At 35.2% G+C, this 19,216-nt stretch overlaps 1 protein-coding gene across 1 annotated transcript in view; it reads right to left on the bottom strand.

Moving 5' to 3' along the window:
- Window positions 1-19,216, bottom strand: part of LOC128986798 (protein PTHB1-like) — a 154,603-nt gene that overhangs the window by 112,855 nt on the left and 22,532 nt on the right. The window contains exon 3 of the mRNA XM_054407320.1: window positions 16,307-16,395. Within this exon, the coding sequence (XP_054263295.1) occupies window positions 16,307-16,395 (89 nt within the window). The remainder of the gene's footprint in view (window positions 1-16,306; window positions 16,396-19,216) is intronic.

Raw genomic sequence — 19,216 nt, 5'->3', positions numbered from 1 at the left:
GACTTGTCGTCTGAGTTCTAAACCCCGTCTTTGGCAGGTGAAAGAATCAAGTCTAGGGAGCCGGCTGAGTTGAATTATCAGCTACGAAAATTAATACTAAATTTATTTTAAATCATATTACGATAAATTATCCGTTCAGTTATATTAATTAGGCCCCGACGACTCTGTAGGAATTGTTTTACCTTACATTCGATATTAGATCGATTACCAACGTCTATAACTAATTAGTTGCATTTTAATACGAGTATTTACATCACATTGGCTAAGATTGAATACTCGTCGGCCCTACAGAGTCAATCCAAAGATTAGGCAAAATTTAACAAAACACTCTAAAAAAGGTAAGGATGATATATAGCTCCAACTGAGCGTCTGCAGGATTACCTGAACGTTTCCTGAGCTCTGAGCCTTCAATTAAATTTAAATAAATTGATCAGTCAAAGCCGTGACAACTTCGTATCGACCCCTGGATTTTTCTCGGCTCCTTCTGAGCACTCCGGGGAAGAAATTTGAGTGTGGCCGGTTCTAGGGTAGGCCTAGCCTGACTTTGGTGAATACTAGTTTATTCCCCCCCTAGAATTTTGCGTCACAAATGCACCCCACGTTTTTCGTTTTAAATCTTACAAGTATTAATACCATGGATTAAACGTTAATACTCTCCACATATTTATAAATTATTTTCTACCTCTTAACCTCTGCTCATCGAACTGTCAAATTTAAGTATTTAAAGCTGACTTAAATTAATTGATATATTTACATTCTTTCAAAATGTAAACATGGAAAATTTGGAAGCCCATGGGGCGTAGCCCAAGGGAAATATGAAAATTAAATGATATAATATTGCATTGTCATCCATTTGTGAGCTATGTTTCAAATTTCAAGTCTCTAGCTCATTGGGAACTTTGTTTAAAATTGATATCAAAATTGTAGGAAAGCGAGCTAATAAAAACAAGCCCATGGGAAATCATCACGATTTGCCCGCGAAACATCTGTTTAGTGCTATCAAGTGAGTCCAGCGACCACAGAATAAATTTTTTTTTTGTGGTCGCTGAGTGAGACGACCACGGTGGGGCTAGGGCTAGCTACTGGGCCGAGCAACTCGGTTTTCAACTAAATCGCTCGACTCGCTCTCAACTGACCTCTTTTTATTAACTCGCTCGTTGCTTGACTTGCCTGCATGTCTACACCATGCAAGTTAGAGAGCGAGTGGCAACTCGTACACTGACTCGCCCACCGTACTCGACCCATGTAAACCAGGCTTAAAAGATGGCAAGGCATATTTTTTTAGGGCAGAGGGGAGGTCGTTGTACAGCTTTGGGCCTAAGTACGAGAAGCTTCTCCTTCCAAACTCAAGCCTCACTCTTGGAAAGTGGAGCTGGAGACCTCCATGGCGGGTACTGCGCTGAGAGACCTCCTACCGGAAAGAGAGCCTCTCAAGAAGGTACTGTGGCTCCTGTAGAACAAGAGCCTTGTGCACCATGTAGCACGTCATAATCCTGCAAACAGTGTCAACTGTTGACATCCCCGCTACAGCTCTAAATGGAGAGACATGTTCAAATCTTTTGAACCCAAAAATGAAATGAATTGCAGAATTTTGCAGTTTTTGCATTTGGTACATGTCTTATCCAGAGATGCTGTTTCCATAAGCAGGGCAACAATATGTAAACACTGACAGAACCAGTGACTGCATGATGCGCAGCTTTGCAGATTCTGGCAGCAGACTTCTGAACCTGTACAGCCCTCTCAGCCTACCTAACACGCGCTGCGAAGCATGTGTGACATGGTCAGAGAAGGTGAGGCTGTTATCAAGCACAACGCCAAGAGTCTTTGACTTGTCACACAAGATCGAGGACTCCCCATTGAGCACAACACTCACTCCTGTCTCGCTGAGGGACTGCATCAAGTCACGGGGTGCCGTATGCATCAAACACACTTGCTAGGGTTTTTTAATGGGGATTTTCCCATAAAAAACCCATAAAATTGGAAAAATCAGATTTTCTCAAAAATGGCCCGAACGATTTTGATAAAAATTTAGTATGTTGTAGGCCTTTAAATTCTGAACAAAATGGTACAAATCCCATTTCTGTAAAAATGACGGTTCAAAAGTTATTGTAAATTATGTTTTTTTCCCATAAAAACCCCATAAAATAACAAAAAAATGTATTTTAGAAAAAAATCTGATTTTGATTTAACATAGTATGTTATGGTCCTTACAATTTTGATAGTTTTTTTCATTTTTTAGAAATTTTTATTTTTAATGGGGATTTTCCCATAAAACCCCATTAAACAACGGAAAAATAGGATTTTCCCAAAAATGGTCCGAAAGATTTTGATAAAAATTTAGTATGTTATAGTCCTTTATATTCGGAACAAAATGGTACAAATCCTATTTCTGTAAAAAATACGGTTCAAAAGTTATTGTAAATTAAATTATGTTATTTTCCCATAAAAACCCTATAATATAACGGAAAAATCGTATTTCCCTGAAAATGGCCAGAACGATTTTGATAAAAATTTAGTATGTTATAGTCCTTTAAATTCTGAACAAAATTGTACAAATCCCATTTCCGTATATTTACTCTCACCGCTTACACATGATAAAGGTTGTTGACAAACTTATGGGAGAAAGTATGTGTCAGAATGCCAATACCGTTTATTACTCATAATGATGTTTGGAATGGAATACAATTGAAACCATTACGTATAATTTTATACGGCATTCACACACCGGACAAACCTTTTAAAGATTGTTTTATAGGGATATATAACAAATACACAAGATAATAATATAAGTATACTTCTTAAATTTGAACAAAACATTTCTGTTATAAATATAGTCCCTTACCATCACTATGTTTCACTCCTGCTTTTAAAAATTCTAATTAAATCTTTAGTAGACTAGAAAGTTAAACTTAATTACGCTCCTAAAAAAAAGTTCGTTAAATTCAGTCTAACAAGATATTCATTGAATGCAATAATTGGTGTGTCTTATGTACATAGACGTCTAAATGTGCCTATATCGCCAGTGTACCTTTCCCTGAGGAGATGAAAAATAGTCTGTGAATTCTATCCAAACTTCTTGTGCAGGCTTTCGGCGGTTCCTTATTCTTGTGGCTTGCAAAGGAAGTACGTTGTTGTTTGGCATGGACCTTTTTCTGCTCACCATGATCCAAGAATGATGTTACCGGTTTCAATGTCTTCTATATCAAATATCCCTAAAGGAGTGTAAGTCTTTGTGATCTCCTTTCCTTGCATAAGATAGTCATGCAACACACATATTGCTAAAACAACCAACTTCACTCTTTCTGGATGCAAAAGCATTGACTTTCGTAACACTCTAAATCTATTCGTAGCCAGCCCAAACACATTTCTTCAAAAACAACAATTCTTCTGCATCGAGACAATCGATAGTTAAAGACACGTTGCTTCAATGGTAGATTGCGGAACGGATATGGTTTCATTAGGTACGTTTTTAATACAAATGCATCGTCTGCAACGATAACATATGGCATTGGTTTCTCTCTGCCCCTTAATGGAGTACGATTGGGTAGGTTTATGGACCCATTAGCGATGCTGCATTGCAGGGAACTGTTGTTGAACACAACACCATCAGAAATTCTTCCACAACATCCCACATCAACATATAGGAACTTGTACTCACTATCGACCAATGCCAGTAACACAATGTTATGTGTACCTTTGTAATTAAAATACAAACTTCCACTCTCTGGAGGTGCTTGCATAACAATGTGTTTCCCATCAAGGGCTCCAAAGCAATTAGGGAAATTTCATCTGGAGTCAAAACCATCAGCTATTTGTCTCCAATCACCTGCGTTTGCCGGCATCTGCAATAAGCATAAAAAAGACATGTATGATAAAATAGCCCAGTCAATCTAGGTAAAAAATCATGCAAACCCGGAAATGCGAGATATAAAGCTGAATTTTGGCACAGATGTTCTTTATGATATCCTTGACCATATCCTAAAAGTCCCCTACCGTCCCCTGTGTGCTTCTTCCGGTATAAAGAAAAAAGGGGGGAGGGGCGAATCTTATATATTAAAAAACTTGGTTTTTCTTTTCCGAGTTCGTTAGGCTCTTCTACCCGACCGATTTTCATGATTGAGGTCTCAAATTGAAGGTATGCACGTACATACTTGCCATCAAGCATCGGCATATATTTATTCATAAACCAACTCGGCGTATACGTAAACGAAATTTGCTTCCCATGTATTTCTTATGGGAGTTAAATTTGGGTTTTCTTTTCCGAGTTCGTTTGGCTCTTCTACCTGACCGATTTTCATGATTGAGGTCTCAAATTGAAGGTATGCACGCACAGATTTGCCACCAAGCATCGGCATATATTTATCTATAAACCCACTCGGCGTATACGTAAACGAAATTTGCTCCCCATGTATTTCTTATGGGAGTTAAATTTGATTTTCCGAGTTCGTTTGGCTCTTCTACCCGATCGATTTTCATGATCGACGTCTCAAATTGAAGGCATGCATGCCAAGTTTTCACATAAAGCATCAGCAAATATCTACCTACTGTACTACTCGACCGAAACACATGATGTGATTTATTTTCTAACTCTTCAATTTAAGATGTACCTTCACCAGTTATAATTTTACAATCCTATATATATTAATCTAAGAACCTTCAGTGAAATACTGGCTTTCTTAAGCTATTAGTTATTCAAATCGGACAAGTTATTGAGGAAGATCGAAGAATTGGTTTGACTTATATATAGGTACTGTATTTGAAACTGTTAATAATTAGTCTACAAATAATTCATAATACCAAGGGAGTATGTTTTATCTATGATAATACTTAATTAATTAAATTACATAACATCATTAAATGGCTACTCAGTTCCTATCGGTGTTTTAAAGAGGGATTGGAAGAAATTGCTCCGATGCTCCGTTCCGATTTTAATTCCGCTGTACCGTTTCCAGACAGACGATACACGGTGTTCTAAAGGACCTCGCCTATTTTCGGTATGATTCGGAAGCGTTCGGCTCGGCCTGGCACGGTGGTGGGGGGTGGTCTCGTCACGTGACCTTTTTATCATGGACGCCTTTTTAGATAGAAATTATGGACATAGCCTACTACTATACATCTAGAGAACAAACTTATTGACTTTTATGGCTCTACCCATTAAAATTAGGTATCATATTGAAGGTAGTTAATCCAAATTGTACAAATATTATTTTATGTTAGTAATCTTTTCTCATGGTACTTAAAATATATAATAGAAAAACTGTTAAATATTACTGTATCCTGTACATTATTTATTGAATAGTATGCTTATGTTATGTTTTTAGACCATTATTGTCTAAGTTTATTCTGGGGTTTATTCATACTATTGCCAGCTTAAATATACTTTTTAAGGGGGAAACAATAAGTGTTGTTTTGACAAAAACCATTGATAAAGTAAATTTAGGACAGTGGAACTTTGTATGAAAATACCCCAGCCGCAGCAAACCTGCAGACTAAGTGAATTTCCATTTGCCCAATTGGATTTTTAATTAAGTCTATTTAAATAACATTATGCCTAACAAGTACGTGGTTTGCTGCTACAGGGAGGGTAATGATGTGAGTTTTTTAGTAAAATATCAATCTACTAGCTGTACCCGCGGGCTTTGCCCCGTTTAACTTCATAAGTATTCGCATGGCTCATTCACGTCCTGGTTGAAGTTTGTTCGCTACGCTCACTCACCTTTAGGTTGGAGCTCGTTCTCTGCGCTCACTTGCCTTCAGGTTAGCTCGTTCGCTACGCTAACTCGCCTCCAGGTTGAAGTTCGTTCGCTACGCTCACTCACTTTTTGGTTGGGAATTAGCTCTGTTGTCATAAATTTAAAAAAATAATAGTGCTGCACCCTGTTGGTAATCCTTGTAACTTTGATGCTATTGAACATCATAGAACAGAACCAACTTGTTTAATTGAAACAGCTGTTAAGATTCATTAATTCCTTTTAAATATGAAAAATCATAATGTTAACATGGGAACTACAGAGCCACTGGGGCGGAGCCCGAAAGGATTTTTGAGATAAGAATCGGGAATGTGAGCTATCATCATGCCAAATTTCGGCCCAATCCGTCCATATGCGTGATTGAGCAACACACACACAAACTTTCAGATTTATAATATTAGTAAGATATTTATAAAAGAGGAAGTTTGTATGTTTGAACGTTATGATCTCGGACACCGTTGGACCGATTGCCACGAAACTTGGTATGTACGTGTAGAATTTCATGGAATAGGTTTATACACCATCAATTTCGTTATCCGTCCAATCGGCTCTGCCCCAACGGCTCTGGAGTTTCCCCATGTTAACCTTCTGAGTACTTATATTTTAATGGAATGAAAGAATATTAACAGCTGTTTCAACTAAACAGTTTCATTCTGTGATGCTCAATAGCATTAAAAAGTTAATAGGTTTACCAACAGGGTGCAGCACTATTATTTTTTTTTTATTTATGGCAATAGCTAATTTGTATCAAACAGGTGCTACATGCAATGGATGGATTTTTTACAGTTATGTTTGTGTAGCCAGTTAATGAGTTAATTCTAATAGTAAATTAATATAAGTCTATCTACATAAAGCAGATCTAGGGTACATAAGAACTGTTCTATTTAGCGTTCTCAAGCTGCTTGCCGTTATTTTCAAGGAACCAAAAATTGTCTCTTCCGCATCTTGACCCCGTTGCAAGGCACGGGTATAGCGGCTAATAGCTTAGTATAAAATTAAGTTGATTTGCCAAATTTGATGAAAATATATACGTAAACAAGCAAACTACAACAGCTAACTTATTCTCCTTAAGAATAACATGGGAATTTTAAATTTATATATTTTTTTTAATTTTCTTTGCAACCAATAACCTCACAAAAACTCTTTAATATACTAAATTATTTGATTATTTAAGCTTTTTTAAATGGTTTGGAGAGTAATTAGAAATGTTTATGTTTTGAGGGAGATAATTCAATTTTTACCCCATAAAACCCCCTGTAAACACCCGTTCCCATGGTCCGATCATGCTGATTTGCCAACTCATTTAAGAATATCCCATCTTACACCATCAAGCCAAATTTAATCAAAATCGGACCAAAATTACTCAAGTTATTGCGTTCACGGACACGTTTAAATAAGTTGCGCCCCCTCCCCCCCTTTATTTCGCTAAAACGGGGGAAGCACACAGGGGACGGGCGGGGACTTTTAGGGTGTGATTTTACATACCATAACGGACATCTGTGCAAAAAATTAGCTTTATATCTCACATTTCCGGGTAAAAACCTAGATTGACTGGGCTAAAAAGAATTACTCACCATGATTAGGGTATTTATACATCTGGGAAGAATTTGACAAGTACCGTTGGATACTACGAGACCTTCCCGCCTTCCCGATCAGAACACCCCCCCCCCCCCCCCACGACGCCGTGCCGAACGCTTCCGCATCATACCGTGCATAGGGAACTTTGTTTAAGATTGATATCAAAATTTGTAGGAAAGCGACTAGCGAGCTAATAAAAACAAGCCCATGGGGCGTAGCCCAAGGGAAATATGAAAATTAAATGATATAATATTGCATTGTCATCCATTTGTGAGCTATGTTTCAAGTTTCAAGTCTCTAGCTCATCGGGAAGTATCAAAATTTGCAAGAAAGCGAGTTAATAAAAACAAGCCCTTGGGGCGCAGCCCAAGGGAAATATGAAAATTAAATTATATAATATTGCATTGTCATCCATTTGTGAGCTATGTTTCAAGTTTCAAGTCTCTAGCTCATCGGGAACTTAATATAAAATCGATTGCAAAATTTGTACCGGACAAGAAAGTGAGCTAATAATAACGTTTTGGTTAAAATTTGGTACTTGTCAAGGCACTTGTCCCTAATACTTTGATTTAAAACAATTTAAAATTTAGATTACACTTTGGGATGAATTTAATTTAAGTCAAGCACAATATCCAATAAAATGATGTTAACACTGTGAAGAGTTGGCCGGATCTGGGCAATGGTTGAAGCTCTGGATGTTCATGTCCATTGTTGAAATGATGTACAGCTGGTTTAATTCACATAAATGACACTTGCCACAGTAATTTTTATTTTCTTTTGATAATTTTAAAAATAATACTATATTTAAGATGTTATTATTATATTGCAATTTTCTTACAATTATATATTATTCTAAGTAAATTTGATTATTGTTGGTTTTTGATAAGTAATAGGATAGATCTGGTGAGAATTGGCATAAATATTATATTGTAACATAAAATAGGATGATATTTCTGTGGGGTGATGGGATATTATGTAACATTGAACAAAATTGGATAAATAATACATATTAACAAGGAGAAGCATATTAAATAACTGACAACACATTATCAAGGGCATTGACAAACATTATGGGAGAAAACACACAAAATAATAGAGAAATTAATGTTAATGATGAATGGATGACATGTAATATTACAAAAGATGTACGGTTAAGAAGTAATCACATTCTAAGCTAAATCTTTGACAAAAAGTTAACGCCTCCAGTGGGATTTGATCCGGCTACCATCAGTTCATCAGCCTGGTATGCTATCCACTGCATCACCGAGTCTGATGGCTGTACTCCGTATCGTTGCGGTAATGGTGTTTCCCTCAAGAGAAGAGACTGACGTCATGCCATCGGCACGGCGCGTTAGGGGGGTGTCCCGATCGGGAAGGTCTCGTTTAAGGGTCGCCGGAAGACTGCCCTCCGGAAAACTACCCCCCCAAGCAGGTTCCTACGTCATATTGACGTCAGAGACCGGGGGGTAGTTTTCCAGTCACGGACACTCAAATTTAGTTGTCAAACAGTTCTAATCTAACCTAACCTAACCAACCAAACTTGCTGTAACATTTCGAAAATCTGTTTTATATTCCCCACATGCCTTTTCTATTATCCAACGGAATTACTCGAATTAAAATTAAAATTATATAACATGATTTGTCTAGGGGATAGTATTCCGCATCCCCTCGTTTAAGTACTCACCCAAAAAATAAATATTTTTTAGAAGATGTAAATCTAACTTTGTTTTATTATTTGAAAATACCATATCTATAAGGTTTTTTTTCTTCCAGGCGATGAAAGAGAAGGAAATAATTAATGACGCAGAGAGGGAACTTGACAATGAGGACGTCGACCAGCTTAGCCTTCAATCGGAGAAGAAAGTGACATCGAAATACCAGTACTTCTGCTCAAGAAAAAGAAAAACAAGTCCTCTGCAGATTTGCCACAATATGTTGAAGCAGCATTGAACCAACTTAATAAAAATAATTATGAAGAACAAGTGATTTCTGTGCCTCATAGGTGGGGCAAATTAAAAACCCAGCGAACAAGAGAATATTTAAGTAGATAGTTACGGAAGCCATTACTAACATTGGGGAAGCGGAGGCGCTCGGGACGAAATACATGCCAAATCGGTTGGGTATATCTGTTATTCACAGTCTCCAGGATCAAGTTATTATTTGCAACACAATGTTCAGCAGCAACAACAAATGTTATCACTGGGACAATTTAGACCCTTTGCTTCGCCTTCTCTCTCAACTGACTCAAGTGACAGCTCATCCACATACGCTCCAAGATATCCCAACCAACCCTCCAGCACATATAATGAACAAAACAAAAACACTGGACTTCAACCAACCCTGTTGCATTTGAGTGGATTCAACGATATTCATGACTTTCAGATTCCACAATACCGTCAGCAACATTATAACAAGTAACATTCAAGCCTACACACTATCACAACTATTAATAATAGGCTATTAATTTCATTTTGATAATTCACTTTTATGATTAAAAAGTAAAAAGAATAACATTTCTATTGGTTTCATATATTATTATCTATATATCTAATTCCGTAAGCCCAAAATTTTACAATAAAATTGTGAGCGAACGGGAGGCCGTAGAAAGCTGGGAGAGGTCTCATTTTAAAGGTCTGGGCATGAATTTTTAGGGAAAATTATTCATTTTTCTTAGTTATGTACCAAAAGGTTGTTACGGAATAAAATAATTCACATTTAAATAGCATGGGAATCTAATTTTATGTCTTTTTGTAAACACAGCTGTGATTATATAAATTGAAAAAATTATAACCACACCTGAATGTGCTTTATTTTGTTATTGTAAAATTGTTAGTATTGTAGTAAACAACACAAAGTGAAAATTAGATCAAATCTTATGAACAAACAATTTGATACTTTTAAACTTAATACTTTACAATGGATTGTTCTTTTGCACGGTAATAATGTATAGTGTCGGAAGACCATCACGCAGAGGTATTGTTCCTCGAAATGAGAACAGGCGCCTGATTTGGCACGATATTAATGGAAGAAGAATAAATGAGCATCGGATGAACATAAATTTATTCATGTGTATAGATTACCACTTTTAAATAAGATTGCATTACACACCGTAGGACCAATGAATTATAGATGCATTCGTTGTGGTGCATTGGGCAATTTGATTTGGTGATATTGTGACACAAGGCCGAACCGTCACAAAAGTTGGCATTTATTTGAAAACCCCAGTGTTTACCCATGGTCACAACTTTATGTTGCTTTTAGATGGGTAAAGAGGCCAGATGATGTTAAAATAGAACTAGAGCCAAATAAAGACCAAGGAATCGACCAAAATGATACTATGCAACAAATGTTGTTTCAGAGAGATTTTATTATAGAATTAGCATTTTTTATTTTTTTTATTTTTTAGTTATTTTTTGTTATTTATAGTAAAAAACAAACAGGCAGTGTGTAACCGAATAACATATTTCAAATAGTATCTTAGTTAATATTATCATCTTCTATACTATTAAATAAAAATCTAATGGTGTCTGTCTGTATGTGTGTTACTAATAGCACAGAAAACGTACCTACTACTATAACCCAGAATGCCAACCGCATGGTAAAAAGCATTAAGCGTTTTGAGAGAGCTTTGCCTGTCAATCCGTAGGCAGCGCCACCAGCGTTGCCATGCAATAGCATAGCAACGCTGGTGGCGCTGCCTACGGATTGACAGGCAAAGCTCTCTCAAAACGCTTAATGCTTTTTACCATGCGGTTGGCATTCTGGGTTATAGTAGTACGTTTTCTGTGCTAATAGGTGCAAAAACTACTGAAGCAACTGGGCTTAAATTTTACAAAAATATAGCTACCATACCAAGGACCATAATAGGACTATTCACATTTCGATATTGACCGTAGGCTTTGCCCCTTTGGCTTTAACCCTCCAAGTGTCCCTTGTTTTGGCCTTAATGTCTGCCTATTTTTTTGCTCATTTGCAAGGTTTTATTAAAACGGATCTGAGAAGCTTGAAAACAATGTTAATTATACTGTTCTATATACCATTTTGTTTGGAAAATCATGGGCTTCAATATTATACATAGAACATAAGGAATATTTGTTTAAAAAAAAAAAATTTAGGTAAAAAAAAAATATTTTGGAAAATTTTCCAAAAAAAAAATAAGTTCGCGCTCAATGAAATTGTATAAATTATAGGCCTATAAATATTTGAAAATAGCCACTTTGTTCAAAATTTTATGAGGATTACAAATATATAATAATATAAGGAAGTAAATTTGCAAATAAATAAGTTATGGGCAAAAAACAGATTTCAGTACATAGCGTTTAGCTAAGAATGCATAGCCTAACCATAGCTAGGAATCTGGCTGATAATTTACATCAATATCACTACCTACTTCTTCAGGATCATCAACCAGCCCTTCAAAATCACTTAAATCTTCTTATAATGCACCACGTATATCACTACTTTTGATTTTTAACACTAAAAGAATGATAAACGTAATAAAACACATCAGTCATCGGTCCGAGTCTAACCAAGCTGTTTACAAATACGCACGTCTGCTGTTTGCTACAATATTTTCGGAACTAAAATGAATAGCGCTTAGAGACAGACCTCCGGAGAAAGCTCTGAATCTGTCAAATAAAACTATACCTAACTCGATCCAGTTCAATCCCATTTTGTCAGTCATAGAGCCTTTGCCGTAAACAGTGTTTGTGAGTCGCTGCAGCGACACAAAACATTACACAAAGTGTGTTATGTGTCGCTGCAGCGACAAATAACACTCGGAGGGTTAAAAGTTCTGAGGTGAAGATTTTAAAAGTAAATATTGGTTCAAGGCCACACTAAAAAAAACAGGCTCTGCCAAGCACCCTGCTGACCCTGCTCGCCAAGCATGACGTCACGATAGAAGACGGCTATGACGTATAAGTACTTATTTATTTATTTTCCAATGAAAGATTAAAACAAGCAGCTGATCACAAACGGCAAAATTACATCATTGCCGTCTTCTATCGTGACGCCATGCTGGACGAGCATTACGGCCTGTTTTTTTAGTGTGGCCTTGATTGGTTGGACTCCATGGCTTCGATGAGAACACTAACAATGTTTGATGTTGCTTTGACATTTAAATGTAAACAAGTAGGACTGCTAAACTGCATAATATTTCACAATTTCAGACAGCTGATACAAAGAAATTAAATATATTATTTTCCAATACTATGAGGTAGGTTTATTTTAATCTAACCTTTTATCATGGATTATTTATTCCAAAACTATGTCAATGATTTTATAAAAAAAAAGATTCTATAACCGTTGCTGTATCAACTCCGGCTCTGCTTTCAATGTTTTTAAAGCGTCTAAGTTAAGCAAATAGTGTTATTGATATGATTTCATGGAAACAGTATGAAAATTACAATGTATAGATGTTTTATATGAATTTGGAGGCTACTTTAAATAAATTCTAACTGCTTAACATGTGTTAGATTAACTTAACATAACTTGCACATCACATTGTTTTATATAATGTATATTTAGGTAAATTAAGTTATTGTGTTTCGCTAAACCTATGCTTAAATTAAACCAAAGAATATCATCAATAACTAAATTGTAAGTCGTTTATTTTTGTTTTTTAAAATCTGTTGTACATGTATGTGTAACTATAATTAATTATCAAATGGTAATACAAAATACTCTTATTTTATCTTAACATAGCTTTCAGTTCACATTTACTTTATTTGATAAATTTATTATTTGTGTTTTGCCACACCACTGATTACATTAAACCAAGAAAAATATCATAAAACTAAGCAGTGCACATTGTTCTTTTGTTTCTAAAATCAATGAAATACCTGTTACTATGTTTACTTAATGGTAAGTGTGAAAATGTAAAGGCAATGGACGATGGAACTGATTAAAAGAACTGGTTTGTAAATTAAGTTGTTTGTTGATATTTTTGTAGAGTAGAATCAGAGATGCAATGAAACATATACAGTAGACTCTTGATAATTCGAAATTGGTGGGCCAAGCATATAAATTTGAATTATCAAGAGTTTTGAATTATCAAGAGTTCGATTTATCGGGAGCAAAAAAAAAAACCATTCGAATTACAGAGAGTTAATTTGTTTAATACATACAAAGGTACAGCACGTTACAATAAAACATCATACCGTATTTTAGTACACTTTTAAACAATCAACGGCTTATTTTTCAGTTACTGTAGTTGCAAAGAAATCTGTTATTTAGCGCTATATATTTCGCCAATAGCTGAACTATCAGCTGTCGACAACTACGTTTGTGCTCAAGGAGATGTCGCGCAATCTAGAGATCGGATTGCCAACTTAGAAAAACAAGTCAGCGAACTAACTCTGACTACTGCTCTAACTAAACAAACATCAAAACGTCCAACACTAGCCTACCATGGGAACAGGATGTACTGTACTGTATAGTTTCCTGTTATAACAGGAAGAGATCACTTCGAATTATAGAGTGTTTTGCCGACTAAACTTCGAATTACTGCGTGACTTTGATTTATAGAGTGTTTTTTCGACGAAACTTCAAATTACAGCATGACTTCGAATTATAGAGTGTTAACCGACGAAACTTCGAATTACTGAGTTACTTCGAATTATAGAGTGTTTTTCCGACGAAACTTCGAATTACTGCGTGTTACAAATTGACCTGCCCTCTATTTGGACTTTGAAATACCGAGTGTATCAAAATGCATGGTAAAAATTTGAAATATTGAGAGATTCTCTAGGGACTGAGCCTTCATTTTGAATTATCGAAAGTTTTGAATTATCAAGTGTTTGAATTGCCAAGAGTGGACTGTACTGTATTTGCTGTTACATTTTTTAGGCCTTGATGCGTTTATAATCATATAAGTTTTGTTTGCTGTCTTTAATGCTAAATTATTTGTTAAACATTTTTTATAGTGCCTATAGGTATAGTTTCTTTAATATTTCAAGACTGTATTGATAAGGCACAGCAATATTTCTAAAGTTTATAAAAGCTGACTTAGTTTTGCTAATGATTTATTGTGAGTGAAGAAACTGAAGATGGAAGGATTTGTGATTTAATATAAAGAAGAGTGAAATAAAAAAAATGTTCACTTAAATTTAATAATTAGTAGTAACTCCAAAATTGAAATTTAAAATGTCAATAATAAATAAAAAAGATATTTAATTAAGGAAAATGAAATGGTGGTATACACTACATACCAGATTTAAAAGTCATAACTTAAACCCTCCCAGTGTCAAACATCGATGCATCGATGGTTAATGACACGCTCTGGGGTGTCAAGCGTCGATGCATCGATGGTAGTGCAGACACATATTGTCTTTTAACTCAGTCAATTTCAGTCCGATTTGGATTGGATTGATATCACTGTAAACAGCAGAAAACTGGCTTTCTTCTGGTGTCTTTTTCACAACCTTACTTTTGTTTGTCTGTTTCCAGATGTTTTGAGACAAAGACAATGTTTTGGTTGCCGTGTTGCGTGTTTTTGTTGTTGTTTACAAGTTGTTTGTTACTATATTTTTACCTGTTTAGACTACATATTTTGATGTACAAAATAATCAGTGATGACTTGTTGGTTTGATGTGTTTGCAGTTATATATTTGAAGGTTATGTGTAATGGCAGTAAAGTCATTGTAATAGGCCTAGTGAGTGATTTTGCTACTATTCCTCGATAATATTTATGACTCTTTTAGCTGTCCTAAAAATTAAGTTAACCATACTAAAGTTCATATTTTCTTTATCGCTATAATATTTAGAAATAAATGGCTATTTCAGATTTTTCATTTAGTTACAATTATTCATAAAAATAGGGGCACGAACATTTTTTTCATATTTTTATTTTGTATTTTTTATACTTCTAAGTACTTTTTTATGATAAAATAGTTATAAAAACCTAATTATTTGTACTGAATCATAATGTGCATATATTTAGCTGCACAAAAATATATAACATGGTATAGTTATTTTACAAAGTAGATTTGTTACATTTTTTAATAAATATTACTGCAAAATGCCCAAAAATCGTCTGACACCACACAAAAAATAACCGACACCAGGAGGGTTAAGGCCATAAAAGTTGAATTTTGTTTCTAAAAGCGTTGGCGGATGTGTAACTATTATATTCAACAGATGTAAAGATTAAAATTTTTCTATTTTGTGTTCTCTTCCCGTTGCAAAGCACGGGTACAACAGCTAGTTGTAAATAATATTTAATCTTTAGTTAATTATTCAAATTTATAAATGATGTTTTTTGGACTATTTGATGTCTTTATTAACCCTACAGCATTCCACCAACGTCAATTCAGACACACAAATATATAGCATAATAGCCAATAACTCCAATAACTGTGGTTTATGAATTATGATTTCACAAGCATTCAAATTATGTCTATATTACTATTGAATGGTTCATTAAATAATATGAAAACATACCTGTGTCAAGAAAACGTAGGGTGACCACCAGCCCCTTATTGCAGTATCCACTTTTTCTATCTTCGGCCCAACAATACAAATCAAATTCTCTAATTCAACAGGCAGACATTTTAACAAAATTTCTAAATTGTTTGGAATCTTCGATCCTTAGTTCTCCAATTAAGTTGTTAAACGCCCCCAACTCTCTTCTTCTTTCGATCCACTTCCTGACCCATATACTCATTTTCTTTTTCTTAACGCCAGTCCTTAACCAATGGTCAACAATCACAAGTGATTTTGATTCTCGTCGATGGCATCGTACTGACTAACTAGACCATTTGAGCAAGTCAAAATTGCATATGGAGCTCTCACGTGTAAATGGATATTAGCAAACTGTCGCAATAATCAGTGATAGCAGCTCGTACGAGGGCTCACGGACAACTCTCCAGAAAAAGTGTTTAGACTGTGCAACAATTCTTGCGCAAGTACTGTCGCAATTTTTCTTCCTCCTGTTTAAATATAGCTTAAGGATATGAAAACACTAGCCTACAACAAACCATGTTTCGCAGAGCCAGAAATTGACACAAGACTGTAAACAGCCACACTAAGAGGATGAAGAACACCAATTTGAAAACTTTGGGACCCTCTGCAACATAAATATTATTTAATGATAAATGTGAAGTAAATAATTTTTACTTACAGTCACCTGACATAAAGTTGCTAATTGCTGCATCTACTTACTTTTGCTGCACATTAGTATTTCAACCAAACAACACAAAACAGCGTGCTTTTATTAGACACGTAATATGTATAGGCTTGAAAATAATTTGGCAACACTTAAAGATATTATGACTACGATCAGCTGGTGCAGGGTTTCCCATTTCGTTCAATGTTTGGATTTAACCTAACCTAAAAACGTGTTGTACAGTGTTTGAAAGACTAATTATTTATAGTAACTGTAGGAAAAATATGTGTAACCTGAGGAGTGCAAACTGCCTTATTTAGTCATAGAATATTCAGTGCCGTGTCACTATATTATTTATTAGCAAGCCTTCCGTTTCACAATGCTTATAGCAATATGTCATCTGGTTTTATAAAGTGACACCAAATTAAACAGCAAGGAGTCTATCTTAAAATTAGTATCAATCAAGCAAAATTATTTCTCACTGCTTCAATTGTTGATTATTGAATAAAAATTAGGCCTATCTATAAATTAATTAGGTATACTGGTAAATTATTTTTGATTGGCCAGAACAACTTAAAAATACAAACACAGCAAATTAAAAAATTAAAACCAAGCTCAATGAATTAAAATTTGATTAATTAGTTGATCAATGGCCAATAAAAAATTTCAACCACAAACAAGTATACCTGTACGCCTATAGTACAGAATGATCTTCAAATGTATACAGAGTGTTTCCAAATTGTCTGGACTTATTTTGTGGGCTTGTTCCTTCAAAGGCAATGTAATAGGAGTACGGTAGCATGATACTGCTCTTAAGTTAGGTTTCTTATTAAATTGCGTAACCAAATGTAGGAAAAAACTGATGACTCTATTTGATTTGGATTTAAATTCTCTATCTTTTTGATCATAAAAACAATTTTCTTAATATTTACGGTTTTCATGAAATTCGGCATTAAAAATTTTAAATGGCCGCCATATTGAAACGGCTTGAGATATTGGAACAACTTTTTTTAGCTCTTTTTACCTTCAAAGCTACACATTTATACCAACTAGAGATTGTCCAGTGGTCGAAAACTTGACCTAAAATATGTAATGAACAGTTTCATTTCAATATAATATTTTTTTATTGTTTGTTGATACTGAACAATATTTATTTATTGTAGATGTCAGCTGATAAGTTTCGATTTGTTAATATAAAACAGGAAAGTACCACAATTTTGCCTATGTTGCAACATGATATGAATGCCGCCGTATTACGTTGTGTGGCTTCAGACTGGAAGTGTTTTCCAACAAAATCTGCATTCAATTCAATTTATTTATTTCCACAGTAATAGGCTAAGTTCATAAGTCCAATGTCTGAGCCACAAAACTACCGAGACACTTCTCTTACGCACATTTAAAACTATCTATCTAATTCGGTATAGGAACTACATCTTGTTGATTTAACTATCATATTGCAGAGACGGTTTCTTCTTTCTACCCGGCTAGAATGTTCGCCATAGCCCTTTTATTCACCGCGGTTTTATAAATGCATTGCCGTAAATGGGTGCTTTTATTCAAATGGGAGCGGTCTCAGAAGTTGCGGATACCCGCGGAGGTTTGTAAATTCACCCGCTTGCACTTAGAAACCGCTGGCGGGTAGCAGTTTGTATATGCATTGTGTTATACGGGATCGTTTATTCAACGCGGGAGCCCGCCGTCGCTGGCGCATTGCTACCAACCCAAGTCACTAGTGTCAACCAATACACGTGGTCTAGTCATTCGGCTGTGCGCATTATCTACTACTTACTAGTCAATAGTATGTATATTTGTTTGGTCGTGTACATAGCTGAACCTCTCATCGTTAAAAATGACTTCATGTCATGTTACGGACATAAATACTGAAAGATTTTGTCTGAAATTATCTACAGTAAATAAAATTTTGATTGAACACCACTCTGGCACTATTTGAAACTTTTACAAAGGATTTATTTTACTATAGTGTGTTTTAGCTAGATTTCAGGCTTAAATAGCAGCCGTTGAAGTGAATCGATGACAGTTCTCAGTTGTAAACAGGAGTATACATTAAAAAAACAAAGGTTTTAACAAACAAGGGTTGGCAGCACTGTTACACTATCCACATAATAGTGAATCGATAGGGGTCGATCGCATGTGACACATTGGTGCAGCGGTCGCCCGGCGGGCAACCGCGGTGAATAAAAGGGGCCATAGAGACATTTCAGAATGATACTCGAAAGTCACTCAAGTTTATAACAAACAAATACAGTAAAAATTTCACTAAACAAAAAGTATGTAGGTATATAATATTCGGACATATCACACAGCACACAATCAGTGCAAAATAGGACTCACCACCACTACAAACTAAATTTGTTTATGTTATTATTTTGATTTTATATTTTAGATTATGATTGCTTTACAGCTGGTTAAAATACCGCAAAACAAATATTATTAATGTACACACGCCAACGTGGTTTACAGTGCATTTCATACAGTACACATTTTAAAAGTAAACATGTGATAGGAATTTCTTTAATTTGTTTTGATTTTCTGTTAATATTGCGTTGTTATTTCATTACCAGCATGGCAACCCATAAGACCCATGTTAACCCTTTCAGCGCTAGGCCAATAATTCATATTTTTTAAGACTTTTTTGTTTGCCTTTTAATTCCAATAGGCCTACCTGTTGTTGAATTTTAACTGTCATGTTGTCACTATTTTATTAATTAGGCTAATTTTGAATAATAACGCAATAAGAAAATATATAAGAAAGATAAATCCC

This window comes from Macrosteles quadrilineatus, unplaced genomic scaffold, assembly GCF_028750875.1.
Source record: "Macrosteles quadrilineatus isolate MER2022 unplaced genomic scaffold, UCM_ALF_1.0 Scaffold_2__2_contigs__length_208266976, whole genome shotgun sequence".
NCBI classification, from domain to species: Eukaryota; Metazoa; Arthropoda; class Insecta; order Hemiptera; family Cicadellidae; genus Macrosteles; species Macrosteles quadrilineatus.
Note: the sequence above shows the minus strand (reverse complement) of the source record. Positions and strands in the feature narration are given on the sequence as shown.